The 19459-nt window shown below is 51.3% G+C and overlaps 3 protein-coding genes across 3 annotated transcripts; 1 reads left to right on the forward strand and 2 right to left on the reverse strand.

Annotated features, from left to right (window-relative positions):
- Positions 1-113: 113 nt before the first annotated feature.
- LOC113424261 (uncharacterized) lies at positions 114-19459 on the reverse strand. Its single transcript, XM_087943929.1, has 5 exons — positions 19212-19459; positions 1535-1605; positions 905-997; positions 486-584; positions 114-327 (listed from the first exon to the last, which is right to left on the reverse strand). The coding sequence occupies exons 1-5, from the start codon at positions 19442-19444 to the stop codon at positions 317-319; spliced, it is 507 nt and encodes a 168-aa protein (XP_087800055.1). The 5' UTR covers positions 19445-19459; the 3' UTR covers positions 114-316.
- LOC148129462 (extracellular fatty acid-binding protein-like) lies at positions 5140-9916 on the reverse strand. Its single transcript, XM_087943928.1, has 7 exons — positions 9709-9916; positions 8799-8938; positions 7314-7384; positions 6271-6369; positions 5884-5985; positions 5361-5380; positions 5140-5246 (listed from the first exon to the last, which is right to left on the reverse strand). Exons 1-6 carry the CDS (start codon positions 9793-9795, stop codon positions 5367-5369), a joined length of 513 nt encoding a protein of 170 aa, XP_087800054.1. The 5' UTR covers positions 9796-9916; the 3' UTR covers positions 5140-5246; positions 5361-5366.
- Positions 11509-16549, forward strand: LOC113432453 (extracellular fatty acid-binding protein-like). The gene is made up of 7 exons (XM_087943937.1): positions 11509-11682; positions 12453-12592; positions 14023-14084; positions 15317-15415; positions 15705-15806; positions 16309-16328; positions 16443-16549. The coding sequence occupies exons 1-6, from the start codon at positions 11596-11598 to the stop codon at positions 16320-16322; spliced, it is 504 nt and encodes a 167-aa protein (XP_087800063.1). The 5' UTR covers positions 11509-11595; the 3' UTR covers positions 16323-16328; positions 16443-16549.

The following is a 19459-nucleotide window of genomic DNA, read 5'->3' on the forward strand; positions in this document are numbered from 1 at the left end:
TCGTTTCTGTGTGCAGCTGTTACAATTATAGTCCCTCCTTAATCGTGAAATCCGTCACGGAGGAAGGACCACTTGACCCACAGGAGAGGAATGAGGAAACACGCATAGAACTGTTTAGCTTGCTGAGTTTTATTTACGCTTTATTTGACAAGCAAGGCTTGGCGTTTGCCCTCTGGCTGGCAGGAAGGCAGCCACCAACAGAGGCCCCTTGGGCAGAGATGGGGTCTTCCTCCTTTCCCAACCGGGGTGGGGGGTGGGGTTAGCTAGTGAGGACCCCTCTCTGCCCTGAGTCTTCACCACCTTGAGTCTTGAGCTCTTAGCAGTTTACTATGGAGGAGAGAAGAGAGAAGAGTTGGTCATTGGAGGAGGAGGAGGAGGAGGAGGAGGAGGAGGAGGAGGAGGAGGAGGAGAAGAAGAAGAGGAGAAGACTTTCCCTGATGCCCCGTTGAGCCCAGAAGTGGTGGTGCCAAGGACTAAAGGGTTACCTCTCTGGACCACGGGTCTAATCTGTCCTGTGACCCCTGCAGAGGTGGCATACTCTCTGAATTTGGTCGTCAGATCCTCCGTCAGCCTGCTCCATTTGCCTAGAGGCAAGGGTGAAGATTGAGGGGCTCCAGCTTTGCCCCCCCAAATCCCCTGGTTAAACTGCTGGGGAGGGATGGAGACAACCGGAGGGGAGAGGCCTAGGAGGGAGGGGCTTCCCTTAGGGCAGAGGTGCTGCGGGAGAGGCAGGAGAGGGGAAGGGGACCTGCCTCACCAGGAGGTCCCAGCTGGCACCCCAAAGATGGCGGTTGGGGGCGAGAAGCCAAGGGAGAGGGTCCCCCCTTGGATGCCAGCAACCTCGGGAAGGGCGAGACAAGGGGGTCTCCCGACCAACCCCCCCACCCAAATCCAGGTCTCTTACCAGCAAGCGTCAGGAAGGCATCCATCCCTCGTTCAATGTAAGAGATGCAGTAGGTCCTATAGTCCGTATCTAGTATTTGAACGAAAGTGGGGCCTTCCGCGCAAAAGAGAGCTTGTTTAAAATCACCCCCTGGCCTCGGGCAGGAGCCCTGCGAGCGCTGCCCGCTGTCCCTGGAGAAGCTGCGATCCCCTCCTGATGGGGTAGGTGGGTGGCGGCCCCGATCCTCCAAGAAGGGAGGGGAGGGGAGGGCAGGGATGGGATCTGACCGGTATAACTACCGGTTCTGTTGCTCGGCGTCGCGCACGCATGAGTCGTGCAAATGCAATTTACGACCTGCTGAGCTGCCCAGGCAGCTGAGCAGCACTGCATGCAAGTGCACAGCGGTTGGGAAAGCCCCCCCTTTTCCCCCTGCTTTTTCAACGGCCGCTGTGCCGCGCAAAGCAGCTGCGGTTGAAAAAAGCAGGAAATAAAGGACAGGTAAGAGCCCAGGTGGGCCAAAACAGCAGCAGACATTGGTTCTGTGTCTGCTGCTCTTCAGAGCTACCAGTAGAATCCCACCCCCAGGGGGAGGGCTGTGAAAACTCGCCACTCAGCGAGTCGGATGAAGGAAGGAGGGAGTTCGCCACTTACTTAGGGTCTTGAATTCGCCTGCTGTTCGCTGTTCAACAAACTTGAGCTCTTTTGGAATGCATCTGCCGTTACTGAAAAGGAAAGGGAAGCACACCAACCTTTAGCGAGGGTTGTTTTTTGGGAGGGGGAGGAGGGAGCCAGCCTTTGGCTGAAGTGCTGCAGCTGTTAACTGGACCCCAGACCCCTGTGCCGATATGGGATTTCAAAGCATGGAAGGGTTCCCAGTCATAAGCCCTTTTCCTTCCGCCTTTCCCCCACCTGCCCTCAGGGGGGGAAGGGAGGCCGGGCCAGCGAGGGTGTTAAGCCCCCCAAAACTTACAGATGGAACTGATAGTTGTATGCCAGAGTTCGCCCCGCTATGACCTTTAATGTATATGGGGGGGACTGCAGTTCAATCACAATGTTTGCCAGAGGAAACCATATCCCGGCAATCTAGAAGGAGGAACCGGGAGAGTTTGTTTAGGGCTGAAGGTGAGGGGGCTCCAAAGTCCAAATCCTTCCAGGAGCACCCAGAAGCGGAGTCCATTAACCAACAAGGCCCCCTTGGCGGAAGCATTCGTGACCCTGGTCCAAAAGTTTCCTGCTTTCCACCACAAGAAGGTTCTGAATCCCGGAGAAACAGCAAAGACCCGGACAAAAGGAATGGGGCGAAAATCTGGCAGTGGGGAAGACCAGGAGAGAGACAGCAATGGAGGCTTCTCCTCCCAAACGTAGGGCCGTACCCTGAGCCCAGAACCCCATAATCTCCCCTATACCATTTGTAACAAGAGCCAACCCTTGCAGGACTGATGATGTTCCCTACTTGGGTTGGGAAATGTCTGCCAGCCAGCCCAGAGAGCACCGGGGACTTAAGAGCCCGTCCCTCCCCACCTGGGGCCCTCTTCCACCTAGAGTTGGGAGGAAAAGAACTTCCGTCCAGGATTCCCAGCTCTGACCCTTTGCATATCGAAGTGTGGCATCGTGCGGAAGTTCGTTGCGGCTCCCAGCCAGCAGACCCCAGCCAAGAGAAGGCTGCCCAGCAGAAGCTTCATGGCTGCAACCCTTTTGCCCCCTCTGGCTGCTCAGCCTCGCCCCTTGCCCCTTTTATCCTCTGGAGGTTCCTCCAGGTGAATCCACCCTTGTCCAGGAAGCTTTCGAAGGAGGACGGCACGGACTGTTGGTAGCCTTGAATGGGCCCCAGGTGGCTGCCCTTCAGAACACATCCGGATGGGACGTTCCTTCCAGAGAACGCTTGGAAGCATCGCCTTCCCTCCCAAGCAGCCTGGGTGTGGGGGTCACAGTCACACCCGGAAGATTTCCCTTGTGAGACCACCCAGAACCAGAGACGGTCACAGGCTCCAATGCAAAGGTTTGGTCCAGAGGGCACTGTAGGGTTTGCCAATTGCAAAGGGGCAGATAGGATGGCGCTCCAGAGGGCTAATGTCATTGCCCAGAGGATCATGGGTTGCCTTCTCCCCTCTTTGGAAGAGCTTTATAGCTCCCGCTGCCTCAAGAAAGTTCAAAACATCCTCAAAGATCCGTCTCATCCTGGGCACCCTTTTTTTTTTTTTGAACTATTACCATCTGGCAGACGGTACAGGATAATAAAAACAAGGACAGATAGGCTGAAAAACAGCTTCTGTACCAGGGCAGGAGCTCTGTTGAATTCTGCTGTATAGCGCAATATACACACAGTATCAATTGTATAGAATGCAATTGCCCTCTCCCCTCTTTGGAAGAGCTTTAAGAAAGTTCAGAACATCCCCAAAGATCCACCTCATCCTGGGCATCCTTTTTTTGAACTATTACTGTGATGACCCAAAGGGCCGTGGCACAAAAGCAACAAAGTCACAAAAGTAGGTAAAGTCCCTTTAATTCCTCCAACTTGTCCCCCCCCCAATGTCCAATTATCATCGGCTGGAGAAAAAACTCTCCCAAGAACAGTTTTTAAAGGGAAGAAATTCAGTCCAAACCCAAAGTACATCTAAATTATAAATAAAAACCAACACAAACCACACTGCAGAAATTAACGAAACAGGACAGGATAAGGAATTGCAGACTTCCAAAAGATAATGAAATATACACAGTTGGGAGGATGCCAGAACCCAGATATGTCTTGACAAACAAAGATAATGCACGCTTTGCTTCCAGCAACTTTGCTGTGTGTAGCTTGCCTTTTTAAACCGTTTTCCCAGCTGCAGCTAATCAAGGGGATCAGGGTCCTTTCCTCCCCCATAAACCACGTAACTCATGTTGCTCCCTTCTCTGTTCCTCCCTGCATTCCCTAAGATGAAGAGCGGGTGGCCCTAGGTCTTCCTCTGAATGCCCAGCCGGACTGTGCCCTTCCCCAATTTCCTCCACAGCCACCGGAGCCACACTCCCACTCCCTGTCAGCTGCTCGACCTCCCCCTCAGAACCAGATTCCAACAGGGGCATGACAATTACCATCTGGCAGACGGTACAGGATAATAAAAACAAGCACAAATAGGCTGAAAAACAGCTTCTATCCCAGGGCAGTAGCTCTGTTGAATTCTGCTGTATAGTGCAGTGTTGGTGTGGTGTCGGGGGGGTTTTCCATTCAATGTGGTGTGAAGGATGTGTGTTTGTGTTTATTTTCATGGTCATGATGTGCCCTGAAGATGGTGTTTGATTTGTTGTACGAGGTGTGATGACAATAAAGTAAACTAAACTAACTAACTAACACAAGAGGTCATGATTGCAAAGAGGTCATGATTGCACAAGAGGTCATGATTGCAAACCCCAGAGTCAGGTAGAGTATTCCAGACATTGACCGCTGTTGCTGAAGTCGTATTTCCTGCAATCAAGTTTGGTGCGGTTTACCTTGAGTTTGTATCTATTGTGTGCTCTTGTATTGTTATGGTTGAAGCTGAAGTATTCATTGACTGGTAGGGCATTGCAATGTATGATTTTATATACTATACTTTGATCGGACCGAAGACGGCGTAGTTCTAGGTTTTCTAGGTCTAGAATTTCCAGTCTGGTGGCATAAGGTATTCGGCAACGAGTAGAGGAGTGGGTCAGCAGGCAGAGTGTCCCTGAGAAGGGCTGGATCCCATGAACTTTTCCCCTTCAGGGCACTGGGATCCCACCCCTCAGAAGAGGCTCCCAGTTCACCCCTCTTTTCACCAGCCACCCTCATCCACTGCCCACCTAGTCCCCTCCATTAGGGCAGGGCCTGTGGGCAGTTTCCCAGGACAAGCAGAAACAGCCACTAGCTGTCGGAGGGAGGGGGCTTTGGGGTTGGGGTCTGTTCTGGAGCCCCTGGAGAGCTCCTTGGCCAGAGAGATCTGAACCTGTCCTTGCCTGGCACCTCATCCTTCCCCGCATCTCCTTTGGGGTCAAAGAATTGAGGTGCTTTTCCAGGGGAAGCAGTCCTGCCCTGCCCCCACGGAGAGGGTAAAAGTCCTGCAGGAACAGCCTGGGGTGGCCCAGTGGGCCAGCTAGTCTACTGCCCACCCTCCCATCTTTTGCATCCCGAATCTTTTCAAATTCAGGTCTGCCCCTCATTCCCTGCACTGGATCCTCTCCCACGCTCGAGCCCCAAATCAAGATCGCCCCACAGGGCCAAAGGACAGGAAATAAAAGTCACACCGGAGAAAGGAGTTGCATTTCCTGAATCTTGTTTATTAAGATTCCTCCCTGGAATTTGAGCCAAGCCCAAAACACCCCCAGCTGCTGCCCCTGGCCATTTCCAGGCCTCTGCTCTGGTCACCTGAAAGGGAAAGGGGGAAGTGAGTGAAGTCAGGGTGCTGCCTCCCCCCCTTTTTTCATGCAAATGGGTAGGATTTAGCGTTGTAAGTGGGGTGACCCATCTTAGAAAACTCACCTATTCTTATTCGCACCTCACTGTGGGGGAGAAAAGGGGGCCATTAATGAATACAAAATGCATTGCAAGGAATGGTCAATTCTTAGGTCATCTGCCCACCAATATGACTACCCCCTCCCCTCCTTGCATGTAGACCACCCAACTGCACCCATTTTTTTTTACATAAGATATATTCAGAAGAGATTTCAAGAAGTCCGTTCCCATGAATGGACTTTATTTAAATCTATCTGTCTGTCTGTCTGTCTGCCTGCCTGCCTGCCTGTCCGTCCATCCGTCCATCCGTCCATCTCTCTTTATTTCTGCCCTTGAGTCAACTTCTTGGACATGTCCCTCCTGTGTTTGTGGCCACATTTTTCATTGTGGTTTGCCGGGAGGGAAGAGATGGAGACCGGCCCAAAGTCAACCCAATGACTTCTATACTTAAAGCAGGACTAGAACTCAGGTCTCCCAGTTTTCTAGCCTGGAGGCTTTAACCAAACCTGCTCTCATCTATTTGTTACTTTTCTCCTCTGAATTGCATTACCGGTTGGGTTTAAAACCACAATCTCATCTTCTTTGTAGCCGAGCTTTATGCATTCTTCTTTAAATTTCTGAATTATCTCTGGATCCCGAGCTACAGTCCGACCTGTGGAGACAGAGAGAGAGGAGGGGTGTCTGCTGAATGGGGAAGAGGGGGAGATTCCCGGGGGGGAAGGGGAGTTTTTTTCAGAAGGGGAATGGCGGTGGCAGGCTTAATCAGGGGCTTCCCACTGTATCAGGATTTTGTCAGAGAAATAAATGCTGGGCAGACTCTTAACCCCGAGTCTTAACTTTTAGAGAAATGCACAAGAAAGGTGAGATGATGACAAAGGGGATCCAAAGCCCATGCTCCCCCCCTCCTTGCAGGGATGATGGACCTTGGGGCACCTACCGTGAAGGGTTGTGGTTTTGAATTCGTTGTTGACGTTGATGGTGGACATGATGAACTCGCCCCGGACTTTCACTGACTCCACAGTCACCTTATCATCACCTGCCAGAAAAGGTGGGGGACATGAGTGCAGGAGGCTCAGGCAGACCCAAATCTAGCCAAGCTGGTGACCTTTTGGAAGCGTTGGCTCATTAGGCAAAACAGTTTATCTGATAAGTTTCCAGACTGTTTCAGGTATATTACAGGTAATAGCAATGCGTACCTATCCGAAAAGGACGTTGAATTAATATAAAATCAAACTGCAGAACTTGCAATTTAAATAGAGGCTAGCAGTAATATATCCTTTAGCTTTTATACTGTAGTACTTTTAGATGGTTGATGAAATGAAGGGTGGATTTTCTGCGGGGCTCCTAGGAAGCAGGGGCAATGCCCCCAGTGTACCTTTCCCCCTTGGACCTTTTCTCTGAACCACAAAAATAGCAACTTGCAACTGGGGTCTGGTGGGAAGACATTCCCTTTATTTCCAGCCTTCGGGCTCCTTGTGTTCTCCAAGAATGGCGGTGAATAGGATCTCTGCATTTCATGTGCAGGCAACAATCAAAAGCTGTTATTTCACCTCTTCCTCCTCCCTCCACCCCCCCACTCAGTGTCTCTCTCGCACTGGGACCCTCCAGGAATCAGGGGAGTCCATGTTTTCCACGGAAAAGATAGATAGGCAGGAAAGGTTTATATTTTGAAATAACACGTGGCTTTAAAATGTTTAGAATCTACTTTAAGATATTTAAGAAGGAGCAGCTGCAGTTCTTGGAAGGTCAGCCTCTCAGAATGACAGAATGACACAGTTGGAAGGGACCATGGAGGAGGGAAAACATGTTTAGACTTTGTGTTCCCCCACCGTTCCCCACTTGGAAGAGATGCTATGGGGTTGCCCACCGGTTCCTTCCCTGCGGGAGTTGAGGGCAAAGCAAGGCGGCCTCCCTGGGGCCCAGTTTTGATAGGGGACTGAATCAAGCAGGTACACACGGCAGCCTTTCACCAGTACAGACCAGAGACAGTGTGATATTTTCCATCTTTTCCTTTTCTGAACTGGTATATTACGTTCTTGCACCCGTCCGGCCTGCAAAAGAAAAGGAGGAGAGAGCTCTTCCATTTGGAGTGAAAGGGGAGGCTGCCTGCCGTATAGAACAGTGGCCGCCAACCAGTGGGCCAGGGACCACTGGTGGTCCACGAAAAAAATGTGGTGGTCTGCAGAAAAATGTCCCCCTCCCAAAGCAATTAGTCCAGGCTGTTCAGGAACACAAGGCTGTGCCGCCCACATGGCCTGCGGGAACACAAGGCTTGCATCGCTTGCATTGCGAACAACACGAGGTAGAGAGGGGACGGGGAAAGGACGGAGGGGGAACTTGCCCCACTTGCCCCACGCGCCTGGCTTGGCCACCAGGCTGCTTCCTTCCGCATCTTTCTTCTTCTGCTTTTGGCTGCACACAAGGAAAGCAGCAAAGACTTTCTTTCCCTCCCCAAACTCCGCCAGAAATGAGTCTTTGGGACCCTGCAAGGCCTCCTGCCCCAAGAGGCTGTGCCGGCAAAGACTCATTTCTGGCGGAGTTTGGGGGAGAGAAAGAAAGACTTCTGCTGCTTCTGCTGCTTTCCTTGCATGGAGCCAAAAGTCTTTCTCTCTCTTCCTGAGAACAGAGCTGGAGACAATATCCTGCGATCCCAAATAAAGAATGATTGATTGGTCGGAAAACGGGGTGGGGGATTGTGGTGCAGACTTTTTTGGGGGATATTCCCAGGGTCTCTTCTGCTTTGTAGAGACCCTGGGAAAACATCAGCAAGCCACCGTCTGTCAAAATTCATATTAGTGGTCCGTGGGATTTAAAATTATGAGTTTGGTGGTCCCTGAGGTCCAAAAGGTTGGAGACGCCTGCTATAGACAGTCAAAAGTCCCACCGCTGAACATTGACCTGAACTGGTACCTAGTGAGGAAGGCTTTCTACGTTGTCCAACAGATGGGAAGTATGACGGAGCAATGGCCATCTCGCTTTCACTCTCCCTGGCTGAGACTTCTTTCCCTAGCAACAAGCCTTTTGGTTAAAGGCTTGTTGCTAAGGGAAGCCATGTTGGTGAGCATTTCCATCTGTTGGTGAACGTTTCCATCTGCTCAAGGTGAGCCTAGCTGCACAGCCCCAGCCTCTCTTTCTGACATGTTAGTCTTTGGGGGCATCCGCCCAGCTGGTGTCCTGCTCATTTGAGGCATTTCAGAGTCACAACTGGATCAAAGTATTTGCGTCAGTGGCTGAAGGAGCTCAACAGCTGCCTTCACTTCACTGCTCCTTCGGGCTTTCTCCGGCACCGCCATGGGGCTCTCCGTTACTTCAAGTTAGCCTTGAGTTCATAGGAAAAGCCCTGTGTGCTCCTCCTTCAAATCTGCCAAAGAAACCCACCCTTCTGGACTGCTGGGCTCTCGGGATGGCCTTGTTGAATGCCCTACAGTCAGTCCTCAGGGGCTTGGCTTGTGCTAGGAAACTTACATGGGGATGAGGGCTGAAATGCTAAACACGTCTTCCTGTGGGCTTGACAGGTCAGCGACAAATGCCGTCATTTCACTTATTTGCCCCAGGTAGTCTGGTGAATTGCACGCAATGACAGAGCTCACCCAGCGACCCATATCCTGAAGCAGAAAGAGGGAAAAGGAACCACATTAAAGTCTTTGGAAGGGAACAGCCTGCTCCATTTAAGTCGCTCCATTTAAGCTACTCCTGCAGCTTTGCAATTCCAGTTCCGGTCAAGCTGGTCCTGCCAAGTGAAATGCACTTGCTGCTCAAGAAATAGAATGGGGGCAGCCTATTCAACGAAGCACCCGAAGGAAGGACAAGAAGCAACGGATGGAAAGTAATCAAGGGGAGAAGTAACCTAGAACTAAGGAGGAATTTCCTGACAGTGACCACGGCTTCTCTCCAGAAGTTGTAGGTGCCTCATCACTGGCGGTTTTTAAGAAGAGACTGGGCCCCCATTTGTCTGAAATGGGGATGGACTGGAATTTAGATGCAGCTGCAACAAAGAGCTTTCTTGGTCTTGTCCCACCAACCAAGGAGAGAACGTGAACACCGCTTCGGTTTGATTCACTGCAGAAAGAGCGTTGACAGGCCCCCACGCAGACCCAAACTAAAGTGTTCTCAGTCACAGATTGAGGGAGAGATGAACGATGCAACCCCTTTCTTCCCCAGTCTGGAGGGTCCCCCTCGAGCTAGGACAAACCCCCTGGATGGTCCTTTGGCCTACAGAGAGAAGCTGGAGACCTGTTGCAATTTACCTTCGGTTCTCTGCATTGGGGAATGGCTGTGTTTCACATCAACTTCCACACTTGAGATTACAGTATTGGGGTCCCCTGATCAATCCACCCCAAGGCAAACCAGCCCTGCTCCAACCACCTCGGTTTACCTGTTTCCTGCATGTGGTCATTTCTTTCCATTCAGCCTGGACCACACAGCAGAGGGCGAGGCCCAACGCAAACAGCAAGGACTTCATCTCTTTCAGTCCTTTCTCCAACTCAGCCGAAGAATATTCTGAGACTTAGGTGCAGGTGACTGGCATTTTCAGGGGCTCCTAATCTTATAGAGTCCCCATGCCCCCAAACTCACAGAGGCTTGCATCATCTCCATCCAGGCATGCAACCACCAAGATAATGGGGTTTTTCTTGGCTGGACCCCGATGCTACAAGGGCCCCGGGCTGGCAGGCTGACGTTCTTCAACCATCAAGATAATGTGGTTTTTCTTGGCTGGGCCCCGATGCCACGAGGGCTCCGGCTGGCAGGCTGACCTTACCCATTGACGTTCTCCAAACAGGGGACGTTTGCATTGGCTCCGGACCCGGTGGGCATTTGGCCTGCAGCCCACCGGGAAAGGCCTCCCTCTTTGTTTGGAGCCGGGCGAGAAAGGTCGGAGGCTTGGCTAAAATGCAAAACTAACAAGCAGGTGGAGAGAACAGAGGAGAAGATGGAGTCAGGAGGCCGTGGTGTCCTCAGGTGCTCAAGGGGTGATAAGACATCATGGTTAGGCTCAAATAATGGCAACTTTTTGGAAAATCAAGATAGAAAGGGTATTGATGTTTCCAATTTGTTTTGCTTTTCCACAAGTCCACCATGTGTAGTAAACTGCTCCTCCATGTTTGTCATATTTCCAACATTAACAAGAAATACCTTTATACACTTCTGATAATTTATCTGGTGTCCTACCAAAGGTTCATCTTTTGGTGAAAATTCTCTCTTAAATTAAAACAGGGTGTGAATTCAGTCCTTTTTCCACATTGTCTCCCACTGACCCATCTTTATGTTATATCCAAAATTCTCATCCCATTTTATCATGCAATCTTTATGTCTGTGGAGATTCTCAGCCATGATTGTCCCATAAGTGCTTTTTTCAAAAGGCAACTGGACTCTCTTGTTTTCTCTTTGAAGATATTTTGTTTTTCCTCCAAGAAACTTCTTCACTTTTGACTGAATATAAATCCATCCACTCCCACCCTTCAGTCAGAACTGAAAAAGTTTCTTGGATGAGAAAGAAAAACAAGGAAAATCTACTTGCCTTTTGAAAAAGTACCTCTGGGACATGCAACCTTTACATTAAACTTTTCTCTTCATTGTGCATATGAAAACCTTTGAAAACTAAATCCCTCAGTGGTTCATTATTCTCTTGACTTCACCTTGAGCTGTCCATGTGTTCTTGGGGACACAAAATGCCCAAAGCATCAATACCCTTTCTATCTTGATTTTCCAAAAAGTTGCCATTATTTGAGCCTAACCATGATGTCTTATCACCCCTTGAGCACCTGAGGACACCACGGCCTCCTGACTCCATCTTCTCCTCTGTTCTCTCCACCTGCTTGTTAGTTTTGCATTTTAGCCAAGCCTCCGACCTTTCTCACCCGGCTCCAAACAAAGAGGGAGGCCTTTCCCGGTGGGCTGCAGGCCAAATGCCCACCGGGTCCGGAGCCAATGCAAACGTCCCCTGTTTGGAGAACGTCAATGGGTAAGGTCAGCCTGCCAGCTGGGGCCCTTGTGGCATCGGGGCCCAGCCAAGAAAAACCACATTATCTTGATGGTTGAAGAACATCAGCCTGCCAGCCCGGGGCCCTTGTAGCATCGGGGTCCAGCCAAGAAAAACCCCCATTATCTTGGTGGTTGCATGCCTGGATGGAGATGATGCAAGCCTCTGTGAGTTTGGGGGGGCATGGGGACTCTATAAGATTAGGAGCCCCTGAAAATGCCAGTCACCTGCACCTAAGTCTCAGAATATTCTTCGGCTGAGTTGGAGAAAAGACTGAAAGAGATGAAGTCCTTGCTGTTTGCGTTGGGCCTCGCCCTCTGCTGTGTCGTCCAGGCTGAATGGAAAGAAATGAGCACATCCAGGAAAGAGGTAAACCGAGGTGGTTGGAGCAGGGCTGGTTTGCCTTGGGGTGGATTGATCAGGGGACCCCAATACGGTAATCTCAAGTGTGGAAGTTGATGTGAAACACAGCCATTCCCCAATGCAGAGAACCGAAGGTAAATTGCAACAGGTCTCCAGCTTCTCTCTGTAGGCCAAAGGACCAGCCAGGGGGTTTGTCCTAGCTCGAGGGGGACCCTCCAGACTGGGGAAGAAAGGGGTTGCATCGTTCATCTCTCCCTCAATCTGTGACTGAGAACACTTTAGTTTGGGTCTGCGTGGGGGCCTGTCAACGCTCTTTCTGCAGTGAATCAAACCGAAGCGGTGTTCACGTTCTCTCCTTGGTTGGTGGGACAAGACCAAGAAAGCTCTTTGTTGCAGCTGCATCTAAATTCCAGTCCATCCCCATTTCAGACAAATGGGGGCCCAGTCTCTTCTTAAAAACCGCCAGTGATGAGGCACCTACAACTTCTGGAGAGAAGCTGTGGTCACTGTCAGGAAATTCCTCCTTAGTTCTAGGTTACTTCTCCCCTTGATTACTTTCCATCCGTTGCTTCTTGTCCTTCCTTCGGGTGCTTCGTTGAATAGGTTGCCCCCATTCTATTTCTTGAGCAGCAAGTGCATTTCACTTGGCAGGACCAGCTTGACCAGAACTGGAATTGCAAAGCTGCAGGAGTAGCTTAAATGGAGCGACTTAAATGGAGCAGGCTGTTCCCTTCCAAAGACTTTAATGTGGTTCCTTTTCCTTCTTTCTGCTTCAGTATCTGGGTCGCTGGGTGATCTCTGCCGTTGCGATCAATGCACCAGAGCACATGGAGAAACTACGTCAATTGCCGGCAATTGTCACTTATGTGTCAAGACCACAGGAAGACGTGATTAGCATTTCAGCCCACTTCCCCACGTAAGCTTCCTAGCACAAGCCAAGCCCCTGAGGACTGACTGTAGGGCATTCCACAAGGCCATCCCGAGAGCCCAGCAGTCTGGAAGGGTGGGTTTCTGAGGCAGATTTGAAGGAGGAGCACACAGGGCTTTTCCTATGAACTCAAGGCTAACTTGAAGTAAGGGAGAGCCCCATGGCGGTGCCAGAGAAAGCCCGACTAGCTTTGAAGAAGCAGTGAAGTGAAGGCAGCTGTTGAGCTCCTTCAGCCACTGACGCAAATACTTTGATCCAGTTGTGACTCTGAAATGCCTCAAATGAGCAGGACACCAGCTGGGCGGATGCCCCCAAAGACTAACATGTCAGAAAGAGAGGCTGGGGCTGTGCAGCTAGGCTCACCTCGAGCAGATGGAAACGTTCACCAACAGATGGAAATGCTCACCAACATGGCTTCCTTAGCAACAAGCCTTTAACCAAAAGGCTTGTTGCTAGGGAAAGAAGTCTCAGCCAGGGAGAGTGAAAGCGAGATGGCCATTGCTCCATCATACTTCCCATCTGTTGGACAACGTAGAAAGCCTTCCTCACTAGGTACCAGTTCAGGTCAATGTTCAGCGGTGGGACTTTTGACTGTCTATAGCAGGCGTCTCCAACCTTTTGGACCTCAGGGACCACCAAACTCATAATTTTAAATCCCACGGACCACTAATATGAATTTTGACAGACGGTGGCTTGCTGATGTTTTCCCAGGGTCTCTGTAGAAAGCAGCAGAGACCCTGGGAAAATCCCCCAAAAAGTCTGCACCACAATCCCCCACCCCATTTTCCGACCAATCAATCATTCTTTATTTGGGATCGCAGGATATTGTCTCCAGCTCTGTTCTCAGGAAGAGAGAGAAAGACTTTTGGCTCCATGCAAGGAAAGCAGCAGAAGCAGCAGAAGTCTTTCTTTCTCTCCCCCAAACTCCGCCAGAAATGAGTCTTTGCCGGCACAGCCTCTTGGGGCAGGAGGCCTTGCAGGGTCCCAAAGACTCATTTCTGGCGGAGTTTGGGGGAGGGAAAGAAAGACTTTTGCTGCTTTCCTTGTGTACAGCCAAAAGCAGAAGAAGAAAGATGCGGAAGGAAGCAGCCTGGTGGCCAAGCCAGGCGCGTGGGGCAAGTGGGGCAAGTTCCCCCCCTCCATCCTTTTCCCCCTCCCCTCTCTACCTCGTGTTGTTCGCAATGCAAGTGATGCAAGCCTTGTGTTCCCGCAGGCCATGTGGGCGGCACAGCCTTGTGTTCCTGCACAGCCTGGACTAATGGCTTTGGGGGGGGGGACATTTCTCTGCGGTCCACCACATTGTTTTCATGGACCACCAGTGGTCCCTGGCCCACTGGTTGGTGGCCACTGTTCTATAGGGCAGGCAGCCTCCCCTTTCACTCCAAATGGAAGAGCTCTCTCCTCCTTTTCTTTTGCAGGCCGGACGGGTGCAAGAACGTAACACACCAGCTCAGAAAAGGAAAAGATGGAAAATATCACAGTTCCTCTGGAAAATATCGCAGTTCCTCTGGTCTGTACTGGTGAAAGGCTGCTGTGTGTACCTGCTTGATTCAGTCCCCTATCAAAACTGGGCCCCAGGGAGGCCGCCTTGCTTTGCCCTCAAGTCCCGCAGGGAAGGAACCGGTGGGCAACCCCATAGCATCTCTTCCAAGTGGGGAACGGTGGGGGAACACAGAGTCTAAACATGTTTTTCCTGCTCTCCTGGGACCATCTCTCTTCAGGCACGTTTGTTTTGGGGGACACACTTTGCATAAAGGCATCGGGGGCCCAGGGCCACTGCAGGGCAAGTCCATCCATCACCTGTTTAGTTTAGTGTCATTGCACCTTGTACAACAAAATTAAATGAGAGATTGAGATTAAGATGGCCTCCAGAGGCCGTGGGTGCTCTCTTGCTGGACGTTTTTGAGATTGGACAGCCATTGGTCTAAAATGATGAAGGGTTGGACTAGAAGACCTCCATGGTCCCTTCCAACTGGGTTATTCTGTCATTCTGAGAGGCTGACCTTCCAAGAACTGCACCTGCTCCTTCTTAAATATCTGAAAGTAGATTCTAAACATTATAAAGCCACGTGTTATTTCAAAATATAAACCTTTCCTGCCTGTCTATCTTTTCCGTGGAAAACATGGACTCCCCTGATTCCTGGAGGGTCCCAGTGCGAGAGAGACACTGAGTGGGGGGGTGGAGGGAGGAGGAAGAGGTGAAATAACAGCTTTTGATTGTTGCCTGCACATGAAATGCAGAGATCCTATTCACCGCCATTCTTGGAGAACACAAGGAGCCCGAAGGCTGGAAATAAAGGGAATGTCTTCCCACCAGATCCCAGTTGCAAGTTGCTATTTTTGTGGTTCAGAGAAAAGGTGCAAGGGGGAAAGGTACACTGGGGGCATTGCCCCTGCTTCCTAGGAGCCCCGCAGAAAATCCACCCTTCATTTCATCAACCATCTAAAATTACTACAGTATAAAAGCTAAAGGATATATTACTGCTAGCCTCTATTTAAATTGCAAGTTCTGCAGTTTGATTTTATATTAATTCAACGTCCTTTTCGGATAGGTACGCATTGCTATTACCTGTAATATACCTGAAACAGTCTGGAAACTTATCAGATAAACTGTTTTGCCTAATGAGCCAACGCTTCCAAAAGGTCACCAGCTTGGCTAGATTTGGGTCTGCCTGAGCCTCCTGCACTCATGTCCCCCACCTTTTCTGGCAGGTGATGGTACAAAGGTGACTGTGGAGTCAGTGAAAGTCTGGGACGAGTTCGTCATGTCCACCATCAGGGCCAAAGATTTGAAAGCCACAACCCTTCACGGTAGGTGGCCCAAGGTCCATCATCCCTGCAAGGAGGGGGGGGGGAGCATGGGCTTTGGATCTCCTTTGTCATAATCTCTCCCTTGTTGTGCATTTCTCTAAAAGTTAAGACTCGGGGTTAAGAGTCTGCCCAGCATTTATTTCTCTGGCAAAATCCTGATACAGTGGGAAACCCCCGATTAAGCCTGCCACCGCCATTCCCCTTCTGAAAAAATCTCCCCTTTCCCCCCCGGGAATCTCCCCCTCTTCCCCATTCAGCAGACACCCCTCCTCTCTCTCTGCCTCCACAGGTCGGACTGTAGCTCAGGATCCAGAGATACTTCAGAAATTTAAAGAAGAATGCATAAAGCTCGGCTACAAAGAAGATGAGATTGTGGTTTTAAACCCAACCGGTAATGCAATTCAGAGGAGAAAAGTAACAAATAGATGAGAGCAGGCTTGGTTAAAGCCTCCAGGCTAGAAAACTGGGAGACCTGAGTTCTAGTCCTGCTTTAAGTATAGAAGTCATTGGGTTGACTTTGGGCCGGTCTCCATCTCTTCCCTCCCGGCAAACCACAATGAAAAATGTGGCCACAAACACGGCAGGGACATGTCCAAGAAGTTGACTCAAGGGCAGAAATAAAGAGAGATGGACGGATGGACGGATGGACAGGCAGGCAGGCAGGCAGGCAGATAGATTTAAATAGAGTCCATTCATGGGAACGGACTTCTTGAAATCTCTTCTGAATATATCTTATGTAAAAAAAATGGGTGCAGTTGGGTGGCCTACATGCAAGGAGGGGAGGGGGTAGTCACATTGGTGGGCAGATGACCTAAGAATTGACCATTCCTTGCAACGCATTTTGTATTCATTCATCCTATTCATCATTAATGGCCCCCTTTTCTCCCCCACAGTGATGTGCGAATAAGAATAGGTGAGTTTTCTAAGATGGGTCACCCCGCTTACAATGCTAAATCCTACCCATTTGCATGAAAAAAGGGGGGGAGGCAGCACCCCGACTTCACTCACTGCCCCCTTTCCCTTGCAGGTGACCAGAGCAGAGGCCTGGAAACGGCCAGGGGCAGCAGCTGGGGGTGTTTCGGGCTTGGCTCAGATTCCAGGGAGGAATCTTAATAAACAAGATTCAGGAAATGCAACTCCTTTCTCCGGTGTGACTTTTATTTCCTGCCCTTTGGCCCTGTGGGGCGATCTTGATTTGGGGCTCGAGCGTGGGAGAGGATCCAATGCAGGGAATGAGGGGCAGACCTGAATTTAAAAAGATTTTAGGGACGCAAAAGATGGGAGGGTGGGCAGTAGAATAGCTGGCCCACTGTGCCACCCCAGGCTGTTCCTGCAGGACTTTTACCCTCTCCGTGGGGGCAGGGCAGGACTGCTTCCCCTGGAAAAGCACCTCAATTCTTTGACCCCAAAGGAGATGCGGGGAAGGATGAGGTGCCAGGCAAGGACAGGTTCAGATCTCTCTGGCCAAGGAGCTCTCCAGGGGCTCCAGAACAGACCCCAACCCAAAAACCCCCTCCCTCCGACAGCTAGGAGGAATTAAAGGGAGTTTACATACTTTTGTGACTTCGTTGCTTTTGTGCCACGCCCCTTTGGGTCATCACAGTAATAGTTCAAAAAAAAAAAAAGGATGCCCAGGATGAGATGGATCTTTGGGGATGTTTTGAACTTTCTTAAGGCAGAGGGAGTTATAAAGCTCTTCCAAAGAGGGGAGAGGGCAGCCAAGGATCTTCTGGGCAATGACCTTAACCCTCTGGAGTGCCATCCTATCTGCCCCTGTGCAATTGGCAAACCCTACAGTGCCCTCTGGACCAAACCTTTGCATTGGAGCCTGTGACCGTCTCTGGTTCTGGGTGGTCTCACAAGGGAAATCTTCCGGGTGTGACTGTGACCCCCCCACCCAGGCTGCTTGGGAGGGAAGGCGATGCTTCCAAGCGTTCTCTGCAGGGATTCTCTGGGATTCTCTGGGATTGGGGTGCGGTGGGGGAGGGGAGAGGGTTCCCTAGAAAAACCAGCCCAGAGAGAAGAGCTCCCAGGGGAGGGGGCGGCAAAGGCCACTCCAGTACCTGCACGGGTCTGAGCAAGAGGCTCAGGCCAGCACCTTCAATGCAGCACGGATTAGCCTCCCTCTACTTGTCCTTCACTGTTTGTCCAGGTGCCCCCCAAGGACACACACACACACACACACACAAACATGGACACACATGGTACCCCCATGGTGATTGTGACCGCCCTTCAGGTGAACGAAAGCCTCACAAAAGGCATACTCCTGCAGCATGGAAGAGACACACAGGTCAGAATCTGGGGCGCAGCAGGGCCTCCCTCAATCTCCTATTCTTGGGAGGCCATGACCCTAAACATCTGTGGCCAAAGGGAAGCTCCTCCTCCTATCTTGGTCTTGCTCCTCCCCCTCCGGTTCTCTCCACCCACCCATCCTCAGCAGGTCAAAGAGGGATGTTGGGGGGCAAAGGATACAGGTCGGGCACGGTGCAGTTGGGTTCTTCCAGGTGGTGACTGTGACCCCCATCCAGGCTGCTCGGGAAGGAAGGCGATGCTCCCAAGTGTTCTCTGCAGGGAACGTCCCGTCCGGATGTGTTCCGAAGGGCAGCCACCCAGGGCCCATTCGGGACTGTCAACGGTCCGTGCCGTCCTCCTTTGAAAGCTTCCTGGACAAGGGTGGATTCACCTGGAGGAACCTCCAGAGGATAAAAGGGGCAAGGGGCGAGGCTGAGCAGCCAGAGGGGGCCAAAGGGTTGCAGCCATGAAGCTTCTGCTGGGCAGCCTTCTCTTGGCTGGGATCTCCTGGCTGGGAGCCGCAGTGGTTGTTCCCATCATGCCAAACTTCGATAGCCAAAAGGTCAGAGCTGGGAATCTTGGGAGGAAATTCTTCTCCTCACAACTCTAAGTGGAGGAGGACCCCAGGAGGGCACTCTGGGGTCCCTGGTGCTGTCTGGAGTGGCTGGCAGACATTTCAAGACCCAACTAGGGAACATCATCAGTATGTCAAGGGTTGGCTCTCATTACAAATGGTTTAGCCAGGTCTGGCAGGCAGGATTTGGGTCAGTGCCTTGAGTGCTAACGAATTCTCCTGTTTTCTCCTTTTCCTAGATTGCCAAAACTTGGTATCCTCTTCTCCACCTTCCTACTGGACAGGTGGTTTCTAACCATTTCTATCCATTCAGCTTGCTGGCCCAATCAAATGGAGATCTGAAGTACAACATTAGAATTCTTCAGTAAGTTTTGGGAGCTAACCAAAAGGACCAGCCTGGCTGCCTTGGCCGAGGGTTTCCCTCCCCCAAAGAGGGTGAGGGGTGGATCCCCCCAAGACCCTCCTACCCAAAAAGGTTTATGAGGTTCCCTTTTCTTTGCAGGGATGGTAGATGCACGATTGAAGAGGGGCTACTGAAAAAACAGGGCCAGCCTGGCGACTACGCAAACAGCGGTGAGTGGGGAATTCCCTCCTGCCTCCATCTGGATTTGCTGACTGGGGAGTTTTCACGAGGGGCTGGCGAAGTAAGGACAGTTTCCTGCCTAAGTGGCCATCCCAAGTTCCCCCAGGGGAACCGCTCCGCTGGGCACAGCAGGAGCCTGCCTCCGCCTGCCCAAGAGAAGCACCCTTCCTCTCCCCCGAGGCAGGGAAAGAAGCGGGACCAGGGCTGAGGTCCCCCAGGGTGGGCAGTGGGTTCTTGCAGGGTTCCTGCCCCAAAGAGGACTAAACAGCTTCTCCCCACTATCCACAGAGGTCCCCTTCACCATTCGCTTTGTGGAAACAGATTATGATAGCTACATGATTTCTTACCTTACGCGGGGGCCCAGCCAGGGGGAAACCTTCCTGGCGCTTGCTGGTAAGAGACCTGGGTGGGGGGCTGGTTGGGATTCATCCTTGTCCTCGCTCTTCCTAACGTTGCTGGCAGCAAAGCAAGGCCCCTCCCTTTGCTTCTTGCCCCCAAAAGCCACCTCCACCACCTGAATCCTTGGGGTGCCAGCTGGGACCTCCTTGGCGACCCCCCTCCCCCTCCTGCCCCCCAGCATTTCTGTCCCAGGGGA

This window comes from Notechis scutatus, chromosome 15 (genome assembly GCF_049901735.1).
Source record: "Notechis scutatus isolate UNSWTSFEM ecotype Mainland chromosome 15, rNotScu1.2, whole genome shotgun sequence".
Classification (NCBI taxonomy): Eukaryota; Metazoa; Chordata; class Lepidosauria; order Squamata; family Elapidae; genus Notechis; species Notechis scutatus.